Source organism: Malurus melanocephalus, unplaced genomic scaffold (assembly GCF_030028575.1).
Source record: "Malurus melanocephalus ecotype Western Australia unplaced genomic scaffold, MMel_1.1 scaffold_106, whole genome shotgun sequence".
NCBI classification, from domain to species: Eukaryota; Metazoa; Chordata; class Aves; order Passeriformes; family Maluridae; genus Malurus; species Malurus melanocephalus.
The window spans coordinates 1,898,104-1,918,588 of NW_026623338.1; the positions used below are offsets into that span (position 1 = coordinate 1,898,104).

A 20,485-nucleotide genomic window follows, 5' to 3' on the forward strand; every position below is an offset into this window, starting at 1 on the left:
TTTTGTATGATAAGATGTCTTCAAGTTTTATGGTTTGCCAAATGCTAGAGGCCAATCAGGAAATGTATCCACTGTGGTGGACAAAAATCCCTGTGTGATCACTTGTGCATTCTGGTACAGGCATGAACAGCTCTACAATTATCCAGTTTTAGTGTGTAAGTAGGGACGACAGCTTAGAAATCCAGCAAAKATAGGGTGGGATCCTGAAGAAGTATGCCCTGTTTATGGATATGTCTTTTATCTATAGATTAGATGGGTGCTATTTATCTGTTTATATTTTCCATATTTTCCCCCTCCTTACATTAAAATCACTGAAATTTGTAAGCACCTTGAAAACTGTGCTTTTCAAAGGGAAATGTCCTGTGTTGAAGACATTATTTCAAGTTTAGACTTAAAGTACCATTTTTGCAGAAATACATGAATTTTAAACCTGCAGATTCAGGGACGTGTCACTTGTCTAGTGTATTATGGAGCTACTGGATGAATTTGCCACCAGATTGTGTCTACATACATTAAGTGGATATTTATATCAGTCATATTCTATTATTGATTTTCTTATTTTTGTCAGTGATACTGTRGAAAGGTGACTTGCATGGAGGATTTTCATGAGTGCTGATGAGTTTCTCATTTGGATTTTGCAGAATGAAAGCATTTGAATGGATCTTGGCTAGGCACTTGTCTTTACTTCCTCTTCCGTGGTCTTTACTTCCTCTTTCTATGGAAAATACATGAAAAAAATCYTTAATAGCATCCTTTCTTTTCTCTCTTCAGGTCAAACAGAGTGGGAATTTCTCATTGTGTAAAAGGTGGCTCCAAAAATCTTACTAAGGATAAGAGATGTGTCTTTATTGAATATTTATTTATAATATTCATATTGAAAAGGACCAAGTTCTCCTTTCCTAACCATGAATTCATGGGTTTGGTCCAATTTAGGAAACATACTGGTCCTTTTTCATCTGAATTCCAGACTTTTTCAGGACATTATTTTACTCATTGGATCAAGAGAACTAAAAAAGTTTGCAGAGATAATATCCATCTTGTCTCAAACCRCACACACAATCCACCAGACTATTTTCAGAGGATAGCTGGGTCCCAAGGATGTATTAGGAGGGTCTCTGCGTGCTGCTCGTGTCAATGCAAATTAATTTTTGATAGCCAGATGTGCATCTGATGTATGTGAGAGTCCACTTTTGGGCAATGGTAGTGGGTGAAGTGCTGGAACATAAAGCTGACATGCCATGACAAGTGGTTATAAACCTGCAAAAGGTTATAAAGTCCATCAGGGAAATTAAAATCCTTCATAAATTTGCTGCAACTTTTATTTCGTTTTCAACAAGCTCAATGCTGCAGTAGCAACTTCTGAAATATAGTTGATTCAAATTTCTAGAGAAAAAAATAATGGGAATACTCCCCTTGTCCCCTTTGTGTTTTGATCTGTCTAGTTAGCCATTAAAGGTGAGGTCAATAAAACCTGCTCTACCTGCTGTAGGCCTAAACAGAGCCAGGAATATTACAAATGCACTTTTTTGTTTTATTTTTATTCTACATTTTAATTATCCACAAAACTGGCAATATAGAAGAGTTTATTAATTGTACAAGCCAACTAATTCTTGCAGAGGCAGCCATTCTGCCTCCATTCCATAAATCTGCATAATTTGTGTGGAGTTTAAATTTGTCTCATCTTCACTGTGGATTTTGCAGTCTTTTGGGCAAGAGAAAGAAGGGTGAATGTTCTGCCTGATGGGGGCAGGATCAGGGGAGTCTTTCATTACAGCAAGGGAACATTGTGATGGGCCCTGGGTGCACCCAGACAAGGAACAGGAGTGGTTACCAGGAGGAAGAACATTCCCTTATTCCCACTTGCTCCATGGATTCTCCTTATCTTCTTGTTTCCGGCCCAAACAATAAATACTTGCTGAGAGTATTAAAACCCATGCAATGAGCCTGATGGAKGTGCTTCATCTACTCTAAGAGGAAGGTGATCTCTTGAGGAAAAACTCCTTTAAATTTACTAAATTGCTCTTATACTGTTGTCTTCAAAGGCAAAAGTTTGGTGGTATGTAGTATTAACTCTTCATTGAGGAAAGGGATGCTAGAAATTCAGGCTTTACATCTGAAAAATATTAGAAGATGCTCTTTTCATCTCCATTTTTTAAGATCAAGTTTTTAGAAAAATACAAAGTAGTTTTCAGAAACAATTAAATGCATGAAAGCTTTCCATTTCAAAGGCAGCTAAACAAATCCGTGTCTGTACCTGGTCTAAGATATTGCTGTTCTTTGTGGCATTTGATTCTTCAATGAATACAAATGGGTGGAATGAAAAATTCGTTAATGTTTGTTTGCTGAAAAACAAAGAAAAAAATTTTATTTTATGTCACCTCTCTTTTTCTGTCTGTGCTTGCAAAACTCTGTTGCTCCTACTGCATTCATGGGGTGCTGCTACCACTGGGATGAGATGGTGTCTTCTAATTTCATGTCTTAGTGAATAAATACACCTGCAACATCCCTGGCAAATGCTGCCTCCTTCTCCAGTGACTGTGACAGTGCTGTGCTGCTCACAGACTGCTGTGCTCGARGATGATGTGTCACCACCTCCTCCTGCACAGTCCCCAGCCACGAGTTTACCCTGCTTGCTCATTGTTGGTGTTGCTCCTCCTGTTACACTGCACAGCTACTTCTTAATCTGTTCCAGACTGAAGTGAAGATTTGTGTCTCATGTTGTTGCTGATGGTTAACGCTTTTGAGCCTTTCTTCAAACTTGTTTAACCTGGGGCATTTCTCAAGTTTCCTCAGTACCCCGTGGATAGGTATTTTCAGCTCATAAAGCAGCAGGAATATTATTGTTATGGGGAACACTGTACATGGCAAGAATGGTTTTGGCAAGATTATTAATTAATTTCTTAATTTTTAAATGTAATGTCGCTGTTATTGCTCWTTAGTTTTAAAGAAACTGTATTTCATGGGATCTAATATATACACACTGACATTTCTAGGCATACCATAAACAAAACAAAACAAAAAAAAAMCAATAGTTTTTTACCCCAATGTTTAGCACTCCTAGCCTGGCATTATTAAAAATCAAAATGGAAGAGTAATWTTGAGAAGTGTGTGAGAAATTCCTGTGGTTGAGTTTTTGAAGACAAATCCAAGAACTTCTCTTTTTAGCTGAAATTGTGAAAACAGAGAGACAGTGAATGTTGCAAGTATGAGTGGGAAAATGACAAGTTTAGCCAGAGGAGTTCAGGAAGGCCTTGACTGTTGGGGGGCATCACAAGATCAAGGAACATTGTCATTATTCACTGCTTCTTGATGCTTAAAAAAAAAAAAAAAGAAAAAAAAGCTCAAATAAATACTATTTATTGACAAAAGAGATTAATCCCTTTTACTTCTATGTTTTTGACTGTATAACACCTGATACATGTAGTGTTACTACCATTGTATCGGCATATGTGACTTGTGCTGCCATAACCTCATTTCCTTGCTCATTCTTGCCTATGTTGGTCTGAAAATAACACCTCTTTCTGTTTATTAGAAGCATCATAACCTTCGTCCTTTAAGAAAAATTTAAATTTAATTTAAAGGGCAATGAATGAGCATGGGTAGACACATACCTTAAACCTTATTTAACTTGAAGTGGATTCCTTGCTCCTCAGTCATTGTTGGCCTAACACTTTCTCTAGTTTTAAACTCATGCTGTTTTCCATTAGCTGAGGATTTATCCAGGAATAATTTGTCCTTTTCTGTGCTTTCTTTCTTGGTGCTATATGTTTTATCCTTATTTAATGAGCTATAGAAAAATGTAAAAGCTTAACACATTCATTGAAAAAATGTGTTGAAGTGGCTTGTTTCTGACAAGGGAAATCCCTGATGAAGAGTATATCAGGCATGAAGTATGATTGTTACAAACTTGAAGAGAACTGGGCTTAAAGACAAAACTGCCTATGTAAAATAGTGAACTGAGAGATTCAAATCATAATGCTCAATTTATAAAGGATACATGCAGGCTTGTTAGTATTACAGACTAATAAATAATGCTTTCACCTGTAAACTGCCTGAGATCCTTCTGCCAGGGGAAATAGCCCATGTTTTGACATTTTTTTGTTTCTTTGCAGGAGTCAGAGAATAATAAGTTATGTTCCCTATATTCCTTCCGAAATACCTCTACCTCACCAAACAAGCCCGACGAAGGAGGCCGTGACCGCAGCGAGCTAATGACCAGTGTTAATTTTGGAACGCCAGAACGCCGCAAGGGAAGCCTAGCAGATGTGGTGGACACACTGAAGCAGAAGAAACTAGAAGAAATGACCAGGACTGAACAAGAAGGTATGCATTGGATAAGAGTGATATAGTTTTCCCACTTCCCGATCCTATAATTTTTATGGCATAAATGATGTGTTGGGTATCGAGAGTCATTAAACTGGATAATTGGCAAAGAGTAGGATAAAGTTATTCACAGGTTTCCATAGCAATGGTAGTCTGAGATCYATTAGGGATTTTAGACAAATATGCCAGTTTTTAAAAACTTTTTAAATTGTCTTGGTAGTGAGTCAAAGCAAGAATGTTGGATTTGGTGAAAACTCAACTCTTATTTGACAGGTTGTGATGAATACTTAACTGGCTGCAGAGTTGTGAGGGATATTCTTCAGTTGTATTTGTTCTTTTTCTTTTAAAAGACAAATGTTTATTTTTAACAATAAGAATGAATAAAACATGAGCCGGTTTGTTTTGCCTTAGAAATTCTCATCTTTCATCACTTTAATGACCCAGCATCTGTAACTAGGAGAACAGGAAACAGTTCTAAGTGTAAAAGTACATACTTCTGACCTATATTGCTAGAATTACAGATGAAGAAATATATATATATTCTTTAACAGTCTCCTCAGATATTGTTACAAATATTAAAACAGAGATAAAAATGAGGACAAATCTTTCAGTGCTGAGGCAGTTTATGTAGTCAGTCCTTATTCAGATACTTTCAATGATTTTGTTAAGATTTTGGTCATGGCAGGAAACAAACAGAATTGGAGAGTGAGTTTATCAGTGCATGTGCACACACAGTCAGGGCCCACCATGAAAGTGTCTCCCCATGACAAGCAGAATGAAGTCTTGCTTGGTTCTGCAACAACACCTCGTAGTCTGTGAGCTCCCTTGAATCTGGGAAGCTGTGAGAGCATGAGGCTCTGAAATAGATAAACAGGTGTGGAGGCATCTGTGTGGATTCTCTTAGATATTTTACCAGTTCTGTTTTGTGGCATTAAAAATAACCCAGGAGGAATATTTGTAATGTAGCAGAGCCACAAGGCAGTAGACCTTCGTGAGTAATTTTTTTTCTTTGAGATATGAATGAGTTCAGAATTATKTTGACTCCTCAATTTCATGGTATGGTCACAGTGCACTTTAAGTTCCCTTGGCTCCATGTAGCAATGTAGATTTCAATTAAAATTGAAGCTGTTATAATAATATGCTTAAATATAGGATAAAATCATGTAGTGATGGAAGTAGGCTTCCAAATTTCTTGGCGTAATTGTTAAATGCCAATGTGTTCTATAGGTGTCCTTTCTGAAGCTGGTAAAACATCTCTAAAGAGAGAATGTCCCAGATTCTTTACTACCATCTGTCTGTTTTCATCTGTAAAGATCACTCTTTTAAAAATTGCTTTCTTTGATTTGGTGGTTAGGCTAGGAAACCTATTTTAAATATTACTTTGGCAAGGTTGTTTTCTGCAGTCGGTAGCAGTCGTTCGACACCCTATGCTAATCAAAGGTCTTGCTGCGGGAGTGCACAAGTTGCTGCTGATTTTATTGACACTGCAGCTAAGGCTTTTCCAGGACTATACTGGATGGTGTGCTAATAAAAACGTGCATCAAAAAGTTTAAACATAGTATCTATCTTCAGGGATTCAAGCATTTCATAGCTTATTTTTGTATGAATTCTCAAGGATTTTCTGCACTTCTCCTGTATTGGTATACACTGGTTGTTTTAAGAGTGCACAGCAGAGAGAAGCCTGTCTGTGAGTCAGAGCCTTCCGTGCTATGTTCTCATCAGCTGTGAAATAAAGGTCATTTTTGATCTATAAAATAACCTTGCCTTTTATGGACCACATTATATTAGAGGACTATTCTAAAGTCTGCCTGTGATTTCAGAGGTATTTGACTGTATCTGCATGTTTAGGTTAAGATTAGATATCAGGAGTCAATTCTTTGCTGTGAGGGTGATGAGGCACTGGCACAGGTTGCCCAGAGAAGTTGTGGATGCCACAATTGTTTTAGGACTGAACTTTGTTTTAGCTCTGTACAATCAGCTGGGGAAATGTGGTCTGACATTATGAAATTGTTTTGCCATTTTACATTGTCTATTAAATAACCTTGTTAATAACCTGATCCCACATGTATCATTCATGATGCACTTTTAATATATATCCTTTAAAATATGTTTCTGTGCAGTTCTTTCCTTAAAATGGTATGCAACCTATGCAATTGAGGAGTTCTTTTTGTACTAGGTCCTGCCCTGTCACAAAATTGCTTACCCAAACTGAAAAACACCTCTTGATTTTTTAACAAACAGAGAGAATAATAATATATTGGTTTACTAATGAATGAAGGTGGGATAAGATGTGTGTTTCTCTTGTGTGCTGTGGGGCTTTAAGGCCTGCATGTCTCCTTTAAAAGAATTTAATAGTTCATGTTAGCCTCTTTTATAGGGATGACCTCCATGACCACTGATGTAGCTGTGGGATTTGGGCTAACACACAGTCATATGTCAAATTAATTGTAGAGTTAAAAGCGGAGTGAGGAGCTCAAATATTCCGCTCATCAGATCTAACCCCCATTGCAGTGCAGCAAAAAGTCTCTTGATATTGTTCTATAGTAACTTTCTGGTCCATCTGTAGCATCTGAATTTGAGTAATAAGGGCTGTTGGGGTCAAATACTTAAATACTTTGTGCTATACATTCAGATATTAGGTGTCTGTTATGCTTGCATGTGCTGCTTGTGGTCTCTGTTGCACCCYATAATATTGGAAAAGAAATATGTACTGGGAGACTTTGTGTGTCTAAATAGATATATTTAATCAGAGTCCTTTGGCTCCTGAAAATAAGTTGTCTAATGAGAATTTCATCTGAGCAGCTGTGACTGAGGAGGTCAACAGGCATTGCCTAAGAGAATATGGCCCAGCTGGTTAAATCTGGTTGTTGTAGTGATTTAAATGGTCAAGTGCTGCTTGTAATCCAGGACCGTCTGTTTGTAAAGAGAAGAGTGAGTGCTTCAGCATAATGTACAGCTGTTTTAATCTCTCTTTAATAATAGTGCTCCAGCCAGTGTCATGTCTTGTGTATGGTGCTGGGAACGTGGGTGCCTCACACAGGAATATACCTTAGGTACGTTTTTAGCTTTATTTGTAGTCTGAACAAAGATTACTGGCATTACAGGATAAACAACATGTTTTTTGACATTGTGGTCCAGTGTTTGCATTTTTTTGTACACTAAGGCATTCCTGTGTCTTAATTTGTAATGATTTGGAAACGAGAAAATCGATGGGAAAACTGTAATTGAAAAAGAAAAGAATGCTACAAATATTTAGAGTTAATTTGAGCATGTAAAGACTTTGCTGACATGTGTTCTCATAAGACAGAAGAGGTCAGAAATGAACAGGTGTCTAATTTCATCAACAGCATTAGACTCTAGGGCCTCTTGGATAACTTCAGGATATTCATCTTAGTTATTCTATGAGCCGAAGGATTGTTTCAGTGGCTTTTTTCTTTGGAAGTATCTTCCAGCTCAATCAAGTATTACAGCTCTTTAGAGAGCAAAATGAAGAGTTTATGTTAGATAGCATGGTCTAACTGCTTCTTTTCTTTTCTATCCCCTTAAAGTAAAAGTCTTTTTGAATATTGCTTATGCTACTTTTGTAAGCCACATTTACAGCCTGGGCTGCCTGAATCCTATACTGGGAATTGGTTTCCACACAACTCTCCTACTGTACTTCATCATAAACCTCTAGGAACAATAATTAGTGGTACACATCTTGTCTGCAGCGAGGAGAGCAGATTTCTCCCTTTCAGATCTGGAATGCTAGGTTGGCAGGTCAGCTGGCACTTCTGAGCTGGAAACTGGGCATGTCATTTCTGCGAAGTGCTAAGCCCTCATTACTCAGGGCCTGGATTCCTAATTCACTTTTGACCTTGATTCTGAGCAATGTATACAGTATCAATTTTCAGTCAAGCTCGGTTCACAATTCTAGCACAAGCTTTTTATGAAGTGCTTCCCATTCTTGTTTCCTCCTTAAAGACCATAGTTGAACATTCAGAGATCAAAGATTTCTATATATGCATGGTGGAATAATGAACATCTATATAAATAGTAGTATATTCATAAATTTCCATCTATTCTCTGTCATGTGCACCTGTTTGTACTCTCTCTCTATGGGTGGATATATGGATGGATATCTAAATTAAAAATTAAGGGTTCACATGTATTATTAATTCTATATGCAGTAGGGAAAATCTTACCACATTACTCAGTAGTGGTGGTTTTTCTGATTTTGGTTTTCTTTTTCTCCAGCTTCATGAGTTAATAATAATTGAACACTTTCCATTATATAGACTTAAAATAGATTCATATTTCCCCTGTAAAATTTTCTATTATTCCAGTAAGGATGGTAAATTGAAATATTGCACACACTAACACACATTTTTCCTATTAATTTAATTGGCAAGTAGAGAAACTTAGGCTTTCACATACTGTATTGTATAGGTGGATGCTGGCAAACCATTTTGGTTGAAATTTTTTTTAAAAAAAAAGTAGTTTTTTTTTTTTAAATTATGGTTGTTTCGGGTTGCTTTTTAAGAATCTGTTCTTATTATATTGTATTAAATGAATGGAGAGTTTTCATTTTGTATTTTTTGTTTTAAGCCTTCCACAGCTGAGGACAGAGAGAGCTCACACGGATGCACTCATTTTTTAGCAGAGTTTTAAGCACATCCTTTGAGGACATTACATTTCAGGAGTTCTCTTTGCTGGATCAGTCCTAGAAGTGAACTGCTGACCATTTGTGGCCAGTTAATGATTTTAAACGTTTTTCAGAATTTTTGCAGAGATTTAATTCGGGTTATCTGTTTTGTGCTGGGCTGTATACCCACATTTTCCATTGATGAATGTAGATCTCTGGCTGTCCTACTGCACTTGACACTTAAAGACCTCTGTTCGTTATTCTTTTTTTTTCCTTCTTCTTTTGGTGCTTACCTATATTTTGCTCCATTTCAAACCGTTCAAAGTGTTTCTTGATTTTGGTGTTAGGATTATCCAAAGTAATCAATAAAAAAGAGTTAATGCTACTTTTCTCTTCTTTGTGATATCTATGAAATTTGCAAATGTTCACTGGCATTCCTCTCAGCTTCAAACATACTCTTTGGATAAGAAAAAAAAAATCTTCAAAATCCTGTCATCACCTTTAATAATACACTGCCATATCTGCTCGGTACCACCCTCACTGTGTTTCCCTTTTCTTCTCAAAAAGCACTTTTGCTAAGAAAATTCAGAATTAGTCATGCATATATTTGATATAATACTTAGTATTTTATTTTTTTTATCATTCATTTTTATTTTTTTAGAAGCCATTTATAGTGGCATCTGAGAAAGGGAATTTTTCTTCTAAACTCCAAACATGCTTCCAAAATAAAAACACAAAAGCTAAATGTCCAGAAAATAAATAGATGACTCAGATCAAGTCAGAGGAGAGATATGTAGCACATTTTCCTAAATCKCTGTTTTCTTCAATTATTTATCTTCTTACCCTATAATTAAATGCAATTTAATATTTCTCTTTTTATTTTTTTTTAAATTCCAATTATTTTGATAAAATCACATTGGTCACTCTTTTTCATGGCAATATATGCTGCTGCTTTAGAAAAAATATTCTATTTATAGAAATGTTATAGATCATAAAATTTCTATGAATTCCTTTGCTGAAGTCTACAATGAATTCCTATGCCCTAATGTGTTAAACTAAAGTAATTTTCAGCATTTTAGGAACATTACAACAAAGAAAATGTTTTCTAGGGTTATTCCCTGGTAACTAAAAGAAGATGCAACCTATTTTCATCCTATCTAGAGTATTTGATTTTTTTTTGCCAGAAATTCATTCCATTAATGAACTTTCATTTAATGAAATTTACAATGCAACACATGTTACAGTGTATATATATATATATATTTTTTTTTGTGAAGAGAGACTTAGTCTGTGTAACCATACTGTGTCTGGTCATTAGTATTTTGTCTCTCATATTTATTTATCATTCTGAGAATTTACGCATTTTTTATTTTTTACTTTCTTACAACCTTTCAACCTTTCAGAGTGGTATTTTGTGATTAAATGCTACCCCACAATTTTTATTTAGGAAATTAGCACAAATTGTCATCTTTCCACCTTATCTTTGTATTTATCTGGCAGCCCTACCCAATGCTGCAGCATTTGAGAATCTAATCATTACTCGCAGGTTCTGTGTGGATATAGGAATTTCTCAGSACTTTTCACTATGTCTCATGCTACATTTGAAAGCTTCCCTTTCCTTTTCTGGGTTCTGAAATTCATTCATGGCACACAAATGGAGAATAGTACAGATTTTTCCATAGGTATCATGGCAAATGAGATCTACATGAAYAAGCTGATAGATTAGTTAGACTATCTGTTTTCTAAGAGGTTTCCATGTCCCCTCTGTTCTCAGTTCTTGTTCAGGATCCTCAGCAAGAAACTGGTGAGCCTGATGGTGGCCATTTGAGCACAGTCAGGAAAAAATAGACCTTGGGTCCTATCAGAAATTTACCATGGAATCCATGGAATTTTATGGAGCTTCTACTTTTCCGGAGGTTTGGTTCGCCAATGCAGGTTGTTCWCTTGTTGAAGCTTTGTACCTGTGCACCTCTACATAATTATTGCTTTTGTTGGTAAACAGAATTGAACCTGATAGGGGAAGAGTCTGAAATTTCAGGAGTCAGTTCTGGACATTGGAGCACCCATTCTAGCCATGACAATTTTTTATTTTTGGGCAAGTATTTGCTTTCACCATTTTGAGATGCTTGCATTACATTGAGGAAACATCTTTATTCAACTGAGAATATGTGAGATGAGTGAAATCCTTTTCATTGGAACAAATGTGCCTTGGACTTGTTCTACGTGTTCTCATTATCTCTGAACTTGAGCTGTAGACCAGGTCAGATTATACAGGAAAAGGCTGAAATCTCTTCTTTGCCAGCATCTACTCACCTTTCCAGTCATTTCCTCCCCAGTGATGTATTTTCCAATGTCTTATCTTCAGGAATAATCTCATTTTTACTTTTTGTGTAATCCCACTGTAACCCCTCAATTTTGATACTCTCCACTGTTATAGACAATTTATTTGATTTTTTTTATTGTGTGATAAATTGTCTCAATGCTTCCATCTTATATAATTTTCTGCAGCATGGTCCTCTATACTTTTATCTCCTTATTAGATGTGGTTAAACATCTGCTATCAATCATTAAACTATTTTTATGTTATTAATATTGTAAAAACGTTATTAAAAAAGCATATTTTAAAACCCAGCTTTTTTCTAGGGGCAGTAAAAAGGGGCAAGATCAGTAGGAATAGGTAAAACTGACAATGAGCTCTGTGCTAGAGAATGCTGAGTGAGTAAATAGCTGTGAAAACACCGAGAGTTGCCTCAGTTGCATGATCTTGGCAGCAGAAAAATAAATTCAAACTTCATTAGTTTCTGATGTACTGTGACACAAACAACGTCATGATCAGATCATGCTTTYAAATGGCCACTGAAACACATTTTGTAGTTGATCAGGTTAATAGCAGGGACTAGAACTAAATAGGAGGGTGCAAGGGAATAGGGCTTGAATGTGGCTGACCTTGTGTGCCATTGTATTTTCCAGGTTCTGGAGGATAAATGGCCTCAGGTTTCTTTGGTGATGGACTTTAGTTTCAGTTGGTCATACTTGCTTTGCCATTCCTGCTGTTTTGCAACAGGGCCTAAAAGTGSTTAAAGTGCTGGTGACTGGGGTAATGAATGAAAATATCTTCCCAACACTGAGAGTATTGCATTAGACTGAATAGTCACCTTACTTGTAAAAGCACTATTAGAGAGGGGCAGCTGTAAGTAAGGATAACGATTTGTGTCCAGTGCTTATTTACTGAAAATTGTAAATGTATTATTTATTGAGGGCTCTCCAGACAGTGCTTGTCAGAATAAAAATGTCAACTCTAAGCAAAATGTTATAACACATAATAAAAATGCTAGGTACACACTTTGGAGATACAGCTAATTAGATCTGCTTTTCTTAAAGAAATGACAGTAAAAATGCTCAGCAGCATATACATTTTAAATGCTGATATATTCCTTATTTTTCTATACAGTATTTGCTTTAGATACCTTATCATTATTTAAAAATAATTTTGACAACTTTATTTGGTTGCCACAGGAGAGACAGAGGCACTTGCTGCCTGGCTGCACGAGGCAGCTGCATGCTCAGGCTGTCTTGCTCATCCAGTGGAGAGAGAAAAGCTACTCTCACCTCTGAGCTTCAGTCTGAAACTCCAAGATTCCACTTCGTTTGTGAGGGAAACCTGCCTCCAGTGGAAGCAACAAACAATTATTAAGATTAGTCTCAGCCATGCTAATTAACCCCAAACAAATATTAATAACAGGGAGCCTAAATCCAGTCAAGATCAGTGTTGCTTTTGTGTGTTGTTAAATGCGAGTAGGAATTAGAGAGGAAAAAAAAAGTAGTTAATTTTTTTCTATTTAAAATATTTCTTCATGAATATATTTTTTATTTTTTTACAATTTTCATTGAAATTTTCAATGGCAAGAATTTGAGCTTAAAAAACTTGGAAATCTTCTGGAGCATTTTACAGTGTGAGGGAAGAAATTGGCTTTTGAATGTATCCTTTTTACAAAGAACTACTCAGTTCAGCATCATAAAATTTAGGATGTCATCATTAAAAACAGCTTTCTTGTTTTGAGTGAATCAGGCAATATGAGGAAGACCCTTACTGGGTTTGTTACAGTCTGTCTGTGCTGTCCTGCACTCAGTTTGCTGTTGGTTCCATGGAATCACAGATCGGGAAGGTGGGAAAGCTTTGCTCCCAATCATCTGCTCCCACCCCTCTGCACAGGGCTGGGTCACCCACAGATTGCTCAGAGCCATATCCTGCCACTTTCTGAGCATCTCTGAGGCTGTAAACTCCACAGCCTGTYCAGTGTTTGATCATCCTTATGATAAGAAGGGATTTTCTTATGTTTTGAGGGAATTTCCTCTTTTCCCTTTTGTTCYCTTTGCCTCTGGGCATCACTGAGGAGAGCATGGATCTGTCTTTCCTCCTGCCATCACATATTTGTGTATCACCCGCTGGAAGCTGCTCCCTCCCGGTGCTCTCAGCCCCTCTTCATGTGCCAGATGCCCCAGTCCCTCGGTTGCCCTGGTGCCCATTCCTGGACTCTCTGCAGTCCCACGTTTCTCTCATTTTGGGGAGTCCAGAGCTGGACACAGCATCCTAAGAGCTSTCTCAAACATGTTTTGTTTTAAGGCTACTACTTCTGCTCTGTGGAATTGAGCTCTGCTTTAAAGCCAAGAGAGGCTTTATAGTGAACTTCCTGAGCTTCAGTGGTGTCTGCTCAAGCCCTGGTTGAGTCTTGCTCACTGGCTTGGTTTGAGTTTTTGCCCTGTGCCTCTGCTCTCACTTCTGCGTGCGTAGCTGATGAGCACAAAGCGAAAACCAAGAATAAAAACATAGTTCAGTGCTCATAACTACATATGTCTGTGCTTCACAAGCATATTTTGGATTGTGAGGAATCCTTCAATTCCTGTTCGTAGCCAGGCTTCTTCCTTATTTGCTCGTTGGCATGTTGATCTCCAAAACAAAGCAGTTGTTAATGTGTCAAAATCCACCCTCTTCTGTCCTGCTTTAATAACATAAAGAAGTGGCGGTGTTTTTGTGAAGTTCAGATTGTGATATTGCTGAAAAAAGCCGCAACAGTCCTTGTTAAATATAGTCTTGAGGGCAAGTACTGTGTAAACATCTGCAGAGAGCTCCTGTTAGCATTGCTCTGTCCTGACTAGCAGCGCTCCCTCTCTTGCAGTCTTGGGTCTGTCTTTAACATGGGCTGCCAATCAGCAAAGCTGTGCCAAAATGTCTTGTTCTACAGCCTAGCATTTTGGAATGGATCTAATGGCTGTTTTCTTTTATTAATCATAATATATTTTTAGTTTTACTTACATAGGTGCCCAGAGTTCCTGGGCACGGTGCCCTGTGTATGAATGGCTGTTTATTTTCATCTTCCTTTTTGTTAACTGCTTCACTTAATGCTTTACATAACCGTTTGCCTTATTTTGACATGGAGCTAAAATGCACTGCTGCCTGCTCACATTTCTTAAAGAACTTGATGTGACATCACCCTCTACGGTAAATCACGATCTTCACTGAACCTAAAAAAACCCATCTTGAATACTCTTCTGTCTTTTATTTGTTTGAAAATGTTGAAGCGAGCAGGCTCTCTCACCCATCTGGAAGAAGTCTGAACACTACAGCCTAGAGAGCCTGCAGTGGCACCAAAAACATTAAGGGCTCTRTGCTGAATTTCTTAGTGCAGCACCACCTTAAGAATGAATTCTGTTTGCATTTATAGCTGTGCTGTGTGTGTTACAGGATATGCATGAGGACAGGATTCAGCTCTTTCTGCTCTATCTTAAAATTTACCTGCATATTCAATATTTAAAACAGCTCTGCTTCTCAGTGTAGGTCTTAGGAGTCCTTATCGTATCTTAAATATGTAACAAGCAGATTACTTTTAAATATTTACAGTGAAACAAAAACTAACACATCGGGCAGAGGTTTGTTAAAATGTCAGAGAAACTTGCCGTGGTGAAAAATAAATATTGAACCAAGTTTATTCCTGAGGTGACTCTATTAATTTCAACAGAATTACTGCAGCAGTAGTTCTGGAAAAAATCTGTCAAGATTTAGTATCATAATTTAAATATTTTTTTACAGAAATTTGAATAGCCCAGAAAGAATTTTATAGATCTGGCATCCACACGCGTCGCTAAGTAAAATAAGCTTCTTTTTCTTCAGCCTCTTTCCCCTGTGGACTGTTTGTGTTTTTAGCTGTTTAAATGGGGCTGTTGCAGCTTCGTTAATAGGTTTTGTTACATCTGCAGTTATACTTGTAATTAAAAATTTAGTTGGAGCATTGGTTCCACTAGGTTTCAGTGTATCTGGTGTTTCTGTGATATAATAACTAGACAAAGAATCGTGTCTGTTGCCCTTTTGTGTCTGTGTATCAGGTAACACAACAGACAGTGGCCAGACATATGACCTCAAAAATCAAACCAATTTGTTAATGAACTAACAAGGCAATGTAATAAGCATCTCTATTCAGTCATTTTCCCCAGCTTTCGGTTATTCCTTAGAGCAAGGGTAGCCAGTGCTGTATCAACAAATTATTTGATGACAATAATTTGGCTGATGAGAATACAAGGAAAAAAGCCACAATCTAATTAGAAAACACTGTATATTAGCTGGCAAAATGTGGCTAATGTTTTATATCTAATTGTAAAACTGCATTTGCAACTTTTGCTAGTTAACCATTTTTACACCCCCCTTCCTCCTTTCCGCACAGAAAATCATTAAAAAAAGGCCAAAAAAGAGACTACAGGATTTAAAACACAGTGGCCCTGAAGTGATGGGAAAATGGCCAAGGTGTCACAGCTAATTTCTGACCCTGCTTTATGAGTTCTGCTGCTCCTTATTCCCTTTGTCAGTCTGTGAATCCCTGAGGCTGTACACACTGGCCTAACATCACTCAACTCCAGTTTTATATCCTCTTTTAATAATGTTGAGTCTATTCTGTCCAACTTTGATTCAGACAACCTGCTTGTCTTGAAAAAGTGATATATTTAATCAGTGGCTCTGTCTCCAGCATAGCTCCCACTGCGTGAGACTAGAGCCAAAGAGTAGTGCAGTGGCCTGTCACTTCTGTTTGAATAGGTAATGTGGAGCCGCTCAGCCGAAGAGACAGGAGCTGGAACTGCTTGTTAGGACACATGATCAAAAGCCACTCTCTGCTTTCTGCCAATCAAGCCTCATGTCGCCTTGTGGGGCAGACATTAAATAGATTTTTCTGCCGTACACTGTGGGCACTTTGCCAGTCTGACATGTGAACTGTTACAAAAGATACCAGAGTTTCCACTTCTTGCTGACTGCTTTTAAATATTACCAAGCCCTTGCTGTCCAAAGTAGAATATTTTAAATAATGGATTATGATAAATTTCCACTACAATTAGGCAGTCTCCTTCCTGCTCCCAACTCTTCAAAGATATTTTCAAAAGCAAAACTGTAACTTGGTTTTTGAAAAGAAACAAGCAAACAAAAAAACTGTTGAACAATCCTATGGCACAAAAATTTGAAAATGATTATTGTCTGAGAATTATGGTGAGTTGTTGCTTTCTCTTGTGTGATTTTGAATATTTTTCTATTTTTGGCCTTTTTGCATTATTTAATTAGATTTTCCTAGTTGAGATCATAGCACTATTTTATTATTATGTTTATGGGGAGGGATATTAAAATTGGCTTTTTTTTTTGTAAATGAGGTTGAATTTATTTATTGTGTTTATTGGCTGCTGATGCAAATATAAATKTCTTAAAATGGCTCTGTAGTTAGTTTTAGTGATACTTTCCCTTGGTTTTTTCCTCTTTGTCTATTACCCTCCATAACCACCTCAGCTCTTGTGCCCATGGCAACAACGCTCAGTGGTTGAGGCTAACAAAGATGACATTTAAGCTTTGCCTAAGTAATGAATATTCTTTTGTAACTTCCAGGGCCACTGAATTTATGTCATTTTTAGAGGTTCCCAGTACCTAGAGAAACTGCTTCTATTTATGTACTCGTGGTCATGATACCCAGATATTTACTCCCTTGTGCTTGACCTTCCTGATATGTCTTTTTCCTTTTTTTTTTTTTTCTTTTTTTTTTTTTTTTTTTTATTTTCCTTTTTGGAGTAAAACTTTTTTTTTTTTTAAACCAAAACATACCATGGCAATCTAGTGGAATTCATTTAAACAGTGAGCTACACATAAACAGCTGCTCCTTCAATAAGCCATTCTTTATAATACCCTTATTACCTTCTAGTGTCTCAAATTCTGATTAGTCAACAGTGCTGATTACTGTATGGCATTCCACTGCCCATCTTCCTTCTGCTCAGCTGCTCATGTTCTTAGCTGTTCTGTGATTACAACACAACTTGTGCATTGTTTCTCCAAGTTGTCCTTCATATTGTATATCTTTTAAAAATCCTCTAAACCCTCTTGAGGGGATGTTAAAAAATAGTTTGAGTCACTAGGAATTCCCTGAAACTCTGTGAATTGTTTTTGTACTGCTGCGATCCTCAGTCTGTGTGCTCTGCAGATTTCTGGTGGGATGAMTTAAGTTCTTTAGATTCACAAGGATAATTGATAAATAACACCCAGTTAAAAGAACTTTGGAAAAATGATGGTTACTTATTGCCRTATTTGTAATGTATCAGAGCAGGAGAGACAAAGGACAGTGTTTGTTTTYTTAAAAATCCACCAAACCCCTAAAGCACACAGTGCTTTGGCCTGGTTATGCTTTCACAAAAAGAAGTGGGTTCAAAAGTCATTAAGAACAGAGCTTTGTCATGAGAAAGCAGTTTGGAAAACATTCCCCCAGTAATACATGCTGAGCTTCAGAAAGGTGTGTGGTGGCGGGAGGAATGCGCAGAGCAAAAATGGGAAGGGAAGGAATTGTAGCCCCAGTGCTCCGGATCTCCAATTTCTGGTCAAAGCAGCAAATGCAGGGGTTTGTTAAGGACATAAAACWTTGCCAGCTGGTTTATAGGTAAATAACACGGTAGCAAGGAGAACAGCCCTTCTGTGGCTTTGCAAACCCCCGCAGCTTCCTTTGGTGCAGCCTCTCAGAATCAAGTCCTGGTGAGTCTGAAACGCTGACACACTCAAAACGCAACCCCATTAAAGGCCTTAAATCTGTCATTGTGCTCTGGAGCCTGCTCTGAAAATAGCAAAGCTCTTTTTGTAAATTAAAATCGGTGTGAATGGGAACAGATGTTGACATGCTTTACTTTATCTGCAGGGATCCCCGTCAGGGGGGAGAGGGTCAGCGAGGTTAGATGGCAGGAATTACTGCAAATGTGCAAAGGACAGGAGAGGCTGATACAGACATTGCCTCTGGTTTTGCCAGAGCAGGAGTAACATCCAGCGGGTCCTTCTGGGTGCTGGTAAGGCTGTTTGTAAGGAAAGATGGTCGTGCAACACCTTTAACACCTTCCTTAGAGAATGCTTTCCCTTCGTCCATCCATCCATGCAGGTAAAGGGGAGGGTGCTCCCTGTTGTTTTACAGAGTTGGGGAATTCTCTCACGTCTGGATTCCAATGGGGGTGACCCCAATTCCAGTTCACTCCCGTGTTACCTGATCTCACTCAGGTCCACGTGAAAAGCGCTTGGCATACCTTAGGCTCAACCTCAAAAAAATTTGCATTCAATCTGACATTGGGTAGCTTTTTTTTGTATTTCAACACTATTTTTTAAGATTTGGGGTGAACTCTCGTGTTCATTAGAGTCACCATCAACTTTTAATAGTTTTTGAAATAAAAACAGTTCCATTCTGAAATGTGCAATTTATTAAATAGCTTTGCTAGTCAATCTCAATAAATTCTTGTTCAAGATTTTTCCTGATTTAAAAAAAGATAGCAAAGGATGAATTTATTTATAAGAACTGTAATAGTTTCCCTCAATTCCTTTTATATTTTAGATTACCTTATAATTTTCTAAATCTACATGAACAATAATGATCAATTTTGTCAGTATTATTCACACCTTTTATTAATTTAGCATAGATGAATAAATGTGAATGTTGTGAAGAGTTGATTGGGAATAGATTTTAAATCTGACAGTTAGATTACAGGGTACCTAAGAAAAAATGGCTCTTTCACTAGGTACCTAGTAATTTAATTCTTGTTTGAAATTATTATAATTTATTACAGTGTGTGGGTCTTAATGAATGTCTACTATTAAATGAAAAGGAGAAATTGGAATTATGAAATTCTTTTAACTTGTATCTTAAAAATCCTCTTAAACAACTCAGTAGATATTAATAAGCAGTGTGCTTTTCYTTCCCTTTTATATGAATGTAAACAAAAACATTTTCCCCAGTACATAAGGATATTAGATCAGCACTGCTGGAKTTTCTTACTTAGAATCAAGACTACCTTAAAACAGAGTGGAATAATTTTATGTGATGAAAAATACCCAAAATTTGCTATCTTGATTAGACATTTAGAACTTCATGTATGAGTCCTTCTTCCAGGAAAACTCAAAATCATTCCTAGAAGTTTTGCTGTTGTTAGAAATTCAGAGGTGTGTGTGCTGAAATTAAAATTTCTCWACATTTTTCCTACTTAAGGAGTCAGTGAGCAGGACATTAGACTGTAATACACATTATGCTCTTTGTACCTGTCATTATATAAAATTATTTTTCCACTTACCAGTTTTCTTTTGAGAAGTGGTTAGGAGTAATTGGTAGAAATGGGTAGGTATTTCCAAATAAATGAGAAATTGGTAGGCAATGGTGAGTAAGTGTAATTAATAAGTTATAGTGACATTTGAAATAAATGATAGAACACAAATTGTGAATGATCTTTGTTAAGAGGGTGAACACACATTTGAAATTTCTTAGATGCAGCTTAGTTCATGCTACTGCAGTTCACTTAAAATGAGGCCACTAATGGAGTTATATCAGAATTAAATACATTTAAAGAATAGAGGGTCTCTAGTTTTTTTTCTGTAACATACTATTTTAGATACCGTGGTATGTCTATCGCAGAAGTACCCAATAAATAAAAAAGTGGTTAGAGGTTTTAGTGGAAATTTCATTTGTGATTGCATTGTTTGCAAGTCAGTAAGAGTGGTGGCCTTTGGCATTCACCAGTTTCAAACTGGCTCAACCTTCTCATCTGTTCTGGGTTTTTTTTGTAGCTCTTCTATATCCCTTACTATAAAATATTTCCATTATTATTAAAAGATGGACAAACATCCTTCTACAAATCAGAAAAATGCAATTTTAACCTGAACGAATTGCTTGGTTTGCCTACCTTTTCTTGATTCTTTTCTGTAAGGGGAAAYCTGCACAGTTACACTCCTAAGTGAAATCAATTTAATATGAGTAATAAAAATATTACCTCTGGTTACCTGTTGCTGTCTTGCAGCTGACAGATGGAACACCAGTTGGATATTCCATTTTAAGGTACCAAGGTAGCATTGCATGCTTGCATCCTTTGAGATGCATGTGTCTTTTCCTCTGGGAAGAGAGTGTGGGATATTATTCCACTGCATGTTTCCTGATATGCTGCCAGAAAGGAAAAGAAAAAAAGAACACAAAAAGAGAAAAGAAGAGGGAAAGATAACAGTAA

General features: G+C 37.0%; 1 protein-coding gene across 4 annotated transcripts in view; it reads left to right on the forward strand.

The window, feature by feature from the left end:
* SOX6 (SRY-box transcription factor 6) overlaps positions 1-20,485 on the forward strand; it is a 252,853-nt gene that overhangs the window by 42,297 nt on the left and 190,071 nt on the right. For all 4 annotated transcript variants that reach the window (XM_057369294.1, XM_057369296.1, XM_057369295.1 and 1 more), the window contains exon 3: positions 4,113-4,323. In XM_057369294.1, coding sequence (XP_057225277.1) covers positions 4,113-4,323 — 211 coding nt within the window. The remainder of the gene's footprint in view (positions 1-4,112; positions 4,324-20,485) is intronic.